At 38.1% G+C, this 12,148-nt stretch overlaps 1 protein-coding gene across 1 annotated transcript in view; it reads left to right on the top strand.

Annotated features, from left to right (window-relative positions):
- SLC28A2 (solute carrier family 28 member 2) overlaps positions 1-11,019 on the top strand; it is a 34,264-nt gene extending 23,245 nt beyond the window's left edge. The window contains exon 17 of the mRNA XM_087814195.1: positions 10,905-11,019. Within this exon, the coding sequence (XP_087670321.1) occupies positions 10,905-11,019 (115 nt within the window). The remainder of the gene's footprint in view (positions 1-10,904) is intronic.
- Positions 11,020-12,148: the final 1,129 nt, after the last annotated feature.

Genomic DNA, 12,148 nt, shown 5'->3' with positions numbered 1-12,148 from the left:
ATATAACTTACTAAGTGATTATCCTGATAAATCTCATACCTACCGAACAACCTACATAGTTATTATAATATTATTGTCCGTATTTCCTATGCTGCCCTTTACACCCCCATGACTATTCTGTAACTACCAATTTGTACTTTTTAATCCCTTCACCTTTTTCACCCATTCCCCCAACACCCTTCCCATCTGTCAAAATGTCCTCTGTATCTATAAGTGTGTTGTGTTTTTTTAATCCTCACACAAGGATATGTTTTTATTTTATTTTATTGATTTTAGAGATAGGCAGCGACAGAAAGAGAGAGAAACATCGATGTGAGAGAGAAACATTGATTGGTTGCCTCCCACATGTGCCCCAACCAAGGATCTAACCTGCAACCTGGGTGTGTGCCCTGACTGGGAGTCAAACCCACCATCTTTTGGTGTATGGGACAATGCTCCAACCGAGCCACACCAGTCAGGACTATAAGTCTGTTTCTGTTCTGCTAGGGTTTTTTTTTTTTTGGATTCAATTGCTCATAGATATGTATTTATTACCATTTTATTATTCATATTTTTTATCTTTTTTTCTTCTTCTTGAAGAAGACCCTTTAACATTTCGTGTAACACTAGTTTGGTGGTGATTAACTCCTGTAGTTTTTTTCTTGCCTGGGAAACTCTTTATGTGTCCTTCGATTCTAAATGATAGCTTTGTTGGGTAAAGTAATCTTGGTTGTAGGTCTTTGTTTTTCATCACTTAGAATATTTCTTGCCTATCCCTTTGGGCCTGCAAAGTTTCTGTTGTGAAATCATCTGACAGTCTTATGGGAGCTCCCTTATAAGTATCTAATTGCTTTTCTCTTGTTGCTTTTAAGATTCTCTCTTTGTCTTTAACCTTTGGCATTTTAATTATGATGTGTCTTGGTGTGGGCCTCTTTGGATTCATCTTGTTTGGGACTCTCTATACTTCCTGGACTCGTCTATTTCCTTTACCGGGTTAGGGAACTTTTCCATCAATATTTTTTCACATAGCTTTTCAATTCCTTGCTCTCTCTCTTCTTGATGCAAATGTTGGTATACTTGACGCTGTCCCAGAAGCTCCATATACTATCCTCATTTTTTTGGATTATTTTTTCTTTTTGCTGTTCTGATTGTGTGTTTTCTGCTTCCTTATCTTCCAAATATCTGATTTGATCCTCTGCTTCATCTACTCCACTGTTTATTCCCTATAATGTATTTTCCATGTCAGTTAATGTATTCTTCATTTCTGACTGGTTCTTGTTTATGTTTTCTAGTTCAATTTTTATGTTTTCTATGGCTTTGTTGAAGTTCTCACTAAGTTCATCTACTCTTTCTCTAAGTTCATTGAGCATCCTTATAACCAGCTTGTGTGGGCCCAAAAGTTGGATGAGGCTGGGTCTCAGGAATCACCAGGGTGGGGCTAAAAGTGTGAGCCAGGTTGATGGAGACTCGGATATGGTGCCTGCCTGCTGGCTCTGTGGTGGGAGGCCTCAGAAAAGGAACAGTGACCTCTGCCAACATTTTTGTCTGGGAGAAAGCTGCCCCTCCAGCCCTCAACTTGATACCAGACAAGTCAGTTCCTCCCTGTATGTCCCCAGTACCCTTTTAAAAATGAAAGTGGTACCTTGGTTTTTTAATGTAATCTGTTCTGGAAGACCATTCGAGTTCTGAAACATTCGAAAACCAAGGGATCAACAGCCAACAGCTAGGCCTCAGGATCTTGCACTCAGCAGAAGTTGTGTGGCATGTTTGACTTCTGAGGTGTGTTTGAAACGGAAGCATTTACTTCTGGGTTTACAGCATTCATAAACCAAAATGTTCCTCAACAGAGACTTTCAAAAACTGAGGTACCACTCTATATGTTTTTATTGATTTTAGAGAGAGAAAGAGAGAGGGATAGAAACACTGATGCATCAATATCAATCAGCTGTCCCCCTCATGCCCCTTGCTGGAGATTGAGTCCATAACCCGGGCATGTGCCCTGACCGGTAATCTAACTGGAGACCTCTTGGTACATGGGTCCACACTCAACCACTGAGCCACACTGGAAGGCTCCCTGGTGCCTCTTGAGCTACTACTGCCCTAGTGCTGGAGCTCAGAGCGAGTGAGGTCAAGTAAGTCTGTGCACTGGCCCTTTAAGAACACCTGGGACTCAAGCAGCTTTTTGTCTCACTCAGCCAGAATTCCCATTGGTTTTTACAGCCAGAAGTTATAGGTACTTCTCCTTCTGGCCCTGAAACCCTAGGCTGGGAGGCCTGGTATGGGGCTGGGACCTCTTGCTCCTCAGGAGGTACCTCTGCAGCTGAGATATCCCTCCTACCCCTATGGGGTAGGACTAGCCCATTCCATATCTCTGCCCCATTCTTAGTTGTAGGACTTCTGTTCAGCTAGATTTCAGGTGGTTCTGAATGATGATTGTTCTGTAGTTTAGTTGTAATTTTGATGTGATTGTGGGAGGATGCAAGGACTATGTTTACCTATGTTGCCATCTTGACCAGAAGCCTGTTTTTTTGTTTTCATTGTTGTTTTTTTAACAAGGACTGCCCTCAGGGGGAACTAGTTAAACATAGCCTAACCTATAGGGTACTATCAGAGCTTAACTGACCTGGGAGAAGGGAAATACCCAACTTCAGCCCACTCTAGCCATCCTGTCCCACCTAAGGGGGATGAAAAACCTGAGAAGTACTTGTGAAGTTCACAGTCCAGAGGCACCAGCTCATAAAAGATTCAGACCTAGTCAGAGCACTGTAGCATACTTCCCCTCCCCCCACATCTTATTACCACATCACATTACTAAAAACCTATTTACAACAGTTTCTTGTATGGATACATCATGCCTGGCTATCAAAAGTAAATTCCAACGCACACTAAAAGGCAAAAAACACAACCTGAAGAGACAGAGCAAGTATCAGAACCACACATGGCAGGGACACTGGAACTAATCAGACTGGGAATTTTAAACAACTATGATTAATATGCTAAGGACTCTACTGGATAAAGCAGACAGCATGCAAGAATAGATGTGTGATATAAGCAGAGATATAGGAATCCTAAGAAAGAACCAAAAAGAAGCTCTACAGATAAAAAAGAACTGTAACAGAAATGAAGAATGTGTTTGATTGGCTTATTAGTAAAATAGAGTCAGAGGAGGAAAGAATCTCTGAACTTGAAGATATATCAATAGAAACCATCAAAACTGAAAAGCAAAGAGAATAAATACTGGATCCAAAAAATAAAATAGACGATCCAAGGACTGTGGCATAACTACATAAGGTGGAACACGCATAATAGAAATACCAGAGAGAGAAGAAAGGAATAGAAAAAATATTTGGCCAGGCCAGGCATGGCTCAGAGGTTGAGCATAGACCTAGGATCCAGGCGAGCAGGGTTCGATTCCCGGTCAGGGCACATATGCTGGTTGCGGGCTCGATCCCCAGTCAGGGGAGTAAAGGAGGCAGCTGATCAATGACTCTCTCATCATTGATGTTTCTATCTCTCTCTCTCCCTCTCCTTTCCTCTCTCTGAAATCAATAAAGATATATTAAAAGAAAAAAAAATATTTGAAGCAATAATGACTGAGAATTCCCCCAAATTAATGTCAGATACCAAGCCAAAGATCAAGGAACCTCAGAGAACACCATGCAGGATAAATGCCAAAAAACTACACCTACGCATATTTTCAAACTACAGAAAATCAGAGATAAAGAAAAATACTGAAAGAAGCCAGTAAAAAAAGAGCATATATCATGAAAGATATATATCATGAAAGAACTAGTTATAGGATACACAAACAGAAAGATTTGAGGGACTAGGATGTTTGGTTCTGCCAAAGCAAAAGATGTATGTAGTAGTGATACATGGGTGAATGAAGAGAGTTCTGAAGACAATGAAGAGAGTTCTGGGAGATGAAGCTAAAAATGTCTTAAAAGGCCTTGTACAAAATGCTAAGGAACGTATATTGTGACTTACAGAATTCTGAACATTGGCATGATAAGATTTTTTTTTAAGAAAAAAGATAATTTTTATAGCCATTTAGATGTCTGGGAGACCAATAAACACATTGCTATCATAGTCTAAGTGATAAATGGTGACAGTTGACACTAAGTGGTTATGAGGATGGAGATGCACTAGACCAAGGAGAATTAACAGGATTGGTCATTGCTAGATGGGAGGGAAAGATGGGGTAAGGAAGGGAAAGGAGCTTCAAATGGCTGTCTCCTTTCTGGCTTGTAAAAGTGGGCCTAAGGGGTGCCATTAGTTCACTGAGGAGAGGACTAGTTCCAGGAATGGGAATAAAGAGGAAAGATATTGGCTTAGATTAATTCAGTTGGATATGTTGACTTGGAGGTACCTGTGGGACCACTATGTAAAGCTACTCACAAGTCACCTGGGGTCTGGGGTTCAGGAAAGAAATCAGACCTGGAGATATATTTGAAAGTTACCGCTATAGGCCCAGCCGGGCGTGGCTCAGCGGTTGAGCGTCCACCTAGCATCCAGGCGATAGGAGTTCGATTCCTGGTCAGGGAACATGCCCGGGTTGCAGGCTCCATCAGTGACTCTCTCATCATTGATGTTTCTCTCTCCCTCCTCTTTCCTCTCTCTGAAATCAATAAAGATATATTTTTAAAAAAATGTTACCGCTATATAGATAGATGTTCACTATATATGTAGATGTTTGGGTGCTAACTGCTCAACAGGTTACTATGTCAAGTTAACAGATGTTAACACAAGATGTACCTCTTGTGTTTGGGGGTTATTATTAGAGTAGGCAACCAACAATCTTTGAAAAAATAATCCTTTTATTGTACTATTAAAGATGATTTATAAACTGGATAGGTTGGCATAGTTGTGATTCCTATGTTCTTGTGGCAGTTCAGTGAATTTCACTGTAAGCATAATCTAAAGTAAATGAATAAAGTGAAAATTGCTAATTTTTGTTTAACAATGAGTTGTCTTTCCATCACTGAACTTCACTGAAAAATTAGTAGAATATTCTTTCCTGCTCATTTCTGCCTTCAAAACTGCAACTGACTTTTTGTCTATAGTTAGTGTCATTAGCATCTAGACTCTGAAAGAGATCATGTTTTTGTCCAATTTATTTATACTAAATAAGGTTTGAGTGACGCCAGATGAAGATGGCAATATAGGAGGCTCCTGAATTTCCCTCCTCCAGGCTGCACAGAATGAACAGTTACGTAGTAATTCCCTCTGAGAGAACCAGAAACTGAGTGACTCCTACACATTGGGCAGCTGAGAAAATACCCACATTGAATTGGGTAGGAAAGGCTAAGACACAGTCTCACCATAAACCCCACCCCTGGCACAGCACCATATAATCAAGGGAACTCCCAATTCACCTTCTCCCAGAGGGGGGAAGGGTTTGGACTGCACATCTAGGGCACCAACTTTTAAGGCTCCCACCTGAGGGGCAGGCTCCCCAAACACTTAGCTCTGAAAATATATGGGGCTTGGGTTCCTGAGTCTCCCAGAATTATAGCAAACAAAGAGCAGTTCTTAACAGGCACTGAGCACTCACTGCAGCTATCCTCCAGGGCTCAGTGCAGAGGGAACAGGCAAAATTGCTCACCTCCCAGTGTTTCCCAGGAAAGGGTTTGACAGCATACTTTCCAAATTGCTGCCTGGACTGCCATTCTAATTAACAGGCATGTAAGTGCTGACTGAAATCCTCCCCAGAGCCCAAACAAGCCTATGGGCACTTCCTCCCGACCTTCTCCCTCAGGCTTGCTTCAATGATAAAACCAGGTCATTAGTATTTCTCTTGAAAGAACTTGTACATATGTTTGGTGCCACAGTTTTTGTGGTGCTGCCCAAGGGACAAGCCCCCATCACCTGGCTCTGATAGCCAACGTGGCTTGTATTCATGAGTCCCACAGGGCTGTGGCAGATTTTTTAAGAAGCTGTTGTTAATAGATGTGTGTGTGAGAGCACTCTCCATAGCCATCCCCCAGTGCAGAGGGAGCAGGTAAAAAGACCCATTTCCCAGTTTTTCCTTGGAAGGAAACTGACTGCACAGTTTACAAACCAGTGCCTGAGGGTACAACTTCTAATTAGGATGCAACTTCTAGGGGATGACTATGATCCTCCTTGGAGCACACTTTCTCCCTCTAGCTCACTCCAGCAATAAACCAAATTTGCCAGGATCTCCCTGGAGAAGCATGTGCATACGTCTAATGCCCCAATTTTTATGGCTGCCACCAAAGGGATGGACCCCCAGATCACCTGATAGTAAACTGGGCTTGCATTTCTAAGTCCAACAGGAAATATAGCAAACAAAGGTGCAGTTTTTAAATGGGCACAGAAGCACAGAGGGAGCAGGCAAAAATGCCCATCTCCCAGTAGCTCCCTGAAACGGTTTTGACTGCATACGTTCCCAGCTGGTACCTGAGGCTCGGCTTCTAATTAGCTTGCATTCAGGTGCTGACTGCAAACCTCCCCTTTGGGACACTAACGAGACCTACACAGAGACACATAATTAAATTGTTAAAAGTTAAAAACAAAGAGAGGATTTTAAAAGCAAGGGAAAAGTAACTTGTTATGTACAAGGGAACCCCCATGAGAATATTAGCAGATTTTTCAGCAGAAACCTTGTAGTTCAGAAGGGAGTGGGATGATAGATTCAAAAGAAAAAATTGCCAACCAAGAATACTTCATCAAGCAGAGTTGTCTTTCAGAAGTGGAGAAATAGTGTTTTACAGACAAGTGAAAGCTGAAGGAGTTCATCACCACCAGACCAGCCTTACAAAAAACAGGTAGCAATACAATAATAGTAAGGGACTTCAGTACTCCCTTTTAATAATGGGTAGGTCATATGGACAGAAAATCAACAAGAAAACACTAGGCTTAAACTACAAGTTATACCAGATAGACTACCATACATTTACAGAATAGTCCATCCCGCACCAGAATACACATTCTTCACAAGTACACATGAAAATTATCTGATAGGTCACATGTTAGGCAAAAAAACAAGTCTTAAAAAATTTAGGAAGATTGAAATCATATCAAGCATCTTTTCTGACCACAGTGGTATGAAGTTGAAAACAGTTACAAGAAAAAACTGGCAAATTCACAAATATGTGGAGATTAAACATGCTCCTAAACAATGGATCAAAAAAATAGATCAAAGAGAAATTTAAAAATATCTTTACAAGGAAAAAATTGTAACTATGTGAGGTGATTGATGTTAACTAAATCTATTTTGGTAATCACTTCCTAATAGGTACATATATCAAATCATTACATTGCACACTTTATACAATGTTGTATGTCAATTATATCTCAATAAAACTAGGAAAAAATGTGAAAAAAATCTTGAGGTAAATGAAAAATTGAAACACAACATACCAAAAGTTATGAGATTCAGCAAAAGCAGTTCTAATAGGGAAGTTTATAGAGTGATCAGCACCTACATTAAGAAAAAAATAAAGATCTCAAGTAAACAACCTAATTTAACATCTCAATGAACTAGATAAAGCTAAACCTAAAGTTAGTAGAAGGAAGGAAATAACAAAGGTCAGAACAGAAATAAATGAAATAGAGACAAAAAAGGCAACAGCAAAGACCTATGAAATGAAGAGCTGTTTTTTGAGAAGATAAACAAACCTCTAGCTAAAATAAGAAAAAGAGAGAAGACTCAAATAAATAAATTCAGAAATAAAAGAGAAGGTACTACAACTGAACACAGAAATACTAAGGGTCATAAGAAACTACAGATGACTCTTGAACAACACATATTTGAACTGTGTGGGTCAACTTATACATAAATTGTTTTTCAATTGACTGAAGTTCAATTGACCCATGCAGTTCAAACTCAAGTTGTTCAAGGGTCATTCTGTGAATTTACATATACAGAGTACTGACTATAGTTATATGTGGATTTTCAACTGTGCGGGAAGTTTCCACTCCTAACTCCTATGTTGTTCAAGAGTCAATTGTACTATGAACAATTATACCCCAACAAAATAGATAATATAGAAGAAATGGACAAATTCCTAGAAACATACAACCTACCAAGACTGAATCATGAAGTAGAAAATCTGAACACAGTGATTACTTGCGAGGAGATGGGATCAGTAATCAAACCTTGCAAAAAAAGAAAAGCCTAGGACAAGATTGTTTTACTGATGAATTCTACCAAACATTCAAAGAAGAATTAATACCAATCTTCCAAAATCTTCCAAAAGACATGAGGAGCGAACACTTCCAAACTCATTTTATGAGGCCAGAATTACCTTGATATTAAAGTCAAACAGTGACATTACAAGAAAAGAAAATTACAGGCAAATATTTCTGATGAATATAGATGCAAAATTCCTCCACAAAATGTTAGCAAACCAAATTTAATAATACATTAAAAGGAGCATATATCATGATCAAGTGGGGTTTATTCTTGGAAATGCAAGGATGTTTCAACATACACACACCAATAAATATGATATATCATTAAAAAAAAAAAAGGATAAAAATCATACAATCATCTCAGTAGATGCAGAAAAAAGCATTTGACAAAATTCAACATTGTTTCATGATAAAAAAACACACAATCTCTCAACAAATTAGGTATAGAAGGAATATACTTCAACATAATAAAGGACATATACAGGGTGGGGCAAAAGTAGATTTACAGTTGTGAATACACAAAACACAAAGTTTATTATTATATTATTTATTAATTATTGTATTATTTTCCATATTAACAACTGTAAACCTACTTTTGCCCCAACCTGTATGACAAGCCCACAGCTAACATCATACTCAATGGTAGAAAGCTGAATGCTTTTCTTCTAAGACCAGGAATAAGACAAGGATGCCCATTCTCACTACTTTTATTCATCATAGCCAGAACAATTATGCAAGAAAAAGAAATAAAAGGCACCCAACTCAGAAAAAAAAAAAAAGTAAAATTATCTCTGTTTGAAGATGACATGATCTTATATATAAAAACCCTGAAGACTCAACCAAAAAACTGTTAGAACTAATAAACAAATTTAGTAAGTTGCAGGATACAAAATCAATATACAAAAATCAGTTGTATTTCTATATATTAACAATGAACTATTGCAGAGAGAAATGAAGTAAACAATCCCATTTACAATATTATCAAAAAAATAAAATACTTGGGAAAAAATTTAACCAAGGAGATGAAAGATCTATATACTGAAAAGCATAGAACATTGATGAAAGAAATTGAAGACACAAATAAATTGAAAGATGCTCCATGTTCATGGATTAGAAGAATTAATATTATTAAAAGGCCTATACTATCCAAAGCAATCTACAGATTCAGTACAATCTCTCTGAATGGCATTTTTCATAGAAACAGAAAAAAACAATCCTAAAATTCATATGGAATCACAAAAGACCCAAAATAGCCAAAGAAATCTTGAGAAAGAAGAAACAAAGCTGAGGCATCACACTTCTTGATATTAAGCTATATTACAAACCTGTAGTGATCAAAACAGTATGGTATTTGCATAAAAACAAACACATAGATCAAGGGAACAGAAGATAGTCCAGCCCTGGCTGGTGTTGCTCAGCGGTTAGAGCACTGTCCTGAGCACCAAAGGGTTTCAGTTCAATTCCCGGTCAGGGCACACACCCAGGTTGCGGGTTCCATCCTTGGACGGTGCATACAAGAGGCAAACAATTGATGTTGATGTTTCTCTCTCTCCCCCTTTTCTTTCCTCTGTCTCTAGAATCAATGAAAAAAATTGGGTGAGGGTTAAAAAAAAAAAGAACAGCCCATAAATAAGCCCATGGCTAAATGGTGAATTAGTTTTCAATAAAGGAACCAAGAATATACAATGGGGAAAAGATTGTGTCTTCAATAAATGGCTTTGGGAAAACTGTATATCCACATACAAAAGAATGAAACTGGATGGGCCCCTATCTTATATCAGACACAAAAATCAACTCAAAATAGATTAAAGACTTGAATGTAAGACTTGAAACCTTAAAACTCTTAGAAGAAAACAGAGGCAGTAAGCTCCTTGACACCGGTCTTGGCAATAATTTTTTTTGGATTTGACACCAAAAGCAAAGGCAACAAAAGCAAAATAAACAAGCCAGTGGGATTTCGTTAAACTAAGAAGCTTCGGCACAGCAAATGAAACCATTAACAAAATGATATATTACCTTACACTTGTTAGGATGGCTGTTATCAAAAGACAAGAGATAAATGCTGATGTGGAGAAAAGGAAACCCTGATACACAGTTGGTGGGAATATAAAATGGTACAAGCGCTATGGAAAAGAGTATGAAGGTTCCTGAAGAAATAAAACATAGAACTACCACATGACCAACAATCCCACTTTTAGGTATATACCCAAATGAAATGAAAGCACTCTCTGCACCCCCATGTTCACTGCAGCATTATTCACAGCAGCCGTGGTATGAAAATAACCTATGTGTCCACTCAAAGATGGCTGGGTAAAGAAAATGTGATCTACATATGCATATATATACATATATATGTATATACATAATGAAATATTATTTGTCCTTATAAAAGAAGGAAATCCTGGTATTTGCAACAACATTAAGCAAAATGAAATGACTGGCAAAGACAAATACTGCATGGTATCACTTGTATGTAGAATAAGAAAAACACGTTTTAAAAGTCAAACTCATAGAAACAGAGTAGACTGGTGGTTGCCTGGGACTGGCGGTGGGGAGGCTGGATAGAGAGAAGCTAGCATAAAGGTATTATCTTGGGCATGAATGAGAAAATACACTTAATTCTGTCCTATTTAATTGGTCATTGTGATCAGATCCATTTATAGGTCTTTTTTTTAGAAGTTGCTGGGCAGAACTTAGTGATATGTCTTGATGTATTTTTATTTAAATTTACCTGACCCACTGCGTATCTCTCTGGCCTTTCATTTCAGTACGCTGAATGGCACCAACGCTCCTTCTTTTTCTGGTCCATGGGAGAACAACGAGTTCAGTGCTGTAGCCCTTGCTAACTGCTGTGAATTCTACCCCAATGCTGTGTGTCCCTAAAGCTGGTCCATTTTCAGAACAGTATTGATCTTGACAGATTTTTTATTGTAAAGGTATTTATGTACTCAAGAGTTCCCACTCTTCAACTAACTCACCATGATTTTCAACAGTAAATGAAAAAAATTTATTTGGTTCACTATATGCCAATAATGAAAATTAGCATTTGTCTTTCCATTATTTGGCTGAACCAAATAGGAATTTCCTTATGGGCTCTGTCTGAGTTTATATGTGAAATAATAAATATTACCATATCAAAAATATCTTGCAAATCTTGCTTCTAGTTGTCATCTTAAAAATTATGTGATGCAGTCTGCTATAAATGTGATTTGGTATGTAATGTGTACTACGTTGAAAAGCTGTATTTCTTGGAGTTCTGTGAATGAGCTAGATTTATGGTGCTAAAGGTACATATGAAAATTACATGAATATATAACAATAAAATTTTTTCTGGTTGTCACACATACAAACTCCTTAACATTACATAGTAAACAAAAAGTATTTCCTGTATGCAAACATGAAAGGAATGTTCATTTCTTAAAGGCCCTTACTTTGTTTTAATATTCTGCTTTAAAGCCACATTTGTTTCAAGTTTACAAGGAATCCTTTAAAACAGTGGTTTTCAGTGGGAATGAGGTCAGTTTTGCCCCCCAGGGGACATTTGGCAATGTCTTGAGACACTATTAGTCATCACAAATGGGGGCGATGCTACTGACATCTACTGGGTAGAGGCCAGGATTGCTACTAAGCATAGTACAATGCATAGGTTTCTCAGGCCACAAATATCAACAGTGTTAAGACTGAGACACTCTGATTTAAAATGTTTAAAATATGCCTTATATCTAATATTATTTATAATATTAATAATATTATAGCCTTAAGTAAGAGTTTCAAAGGGATGTAGAGTTCCTCAAAAGTTAAACATGGAATTACCCTATGGCCCCACAATACCACTCCTAGGCATAGGCACAAAAGAACTGAAAACAGGTATTTAAACAACTATACACATATACTTGTTCATAGTAGCACTAGTCACAGTAGTCAAAAGATGGAAGCCGCCCAAGCCCAAATGTCTGTCAGTGGCTGAACGGAGAAATAAATCATGTTATGTACATATGATGGAATTTTATTC

The sequence above is a fragment of the Miniopterus natalensis genome, chromosome 1, assembly GCF_054644295.1.
Source record: "Miniopterus natalensis isolate mMinNat1 chromosome 1, mMinNat1.hap1, whole genome shotgun sequence".
Lineage (NCBI taxonomy): Eukaryota > Metazoa > Chordata > Mammalia > Chiroptera > Miniopteridae > Miniopterus > Miniopterus natalensis.
Note: the sequence above shows the minus strand (reverse complement) of the source record. Positions and strands in the feature narration are given on the sequence as shown.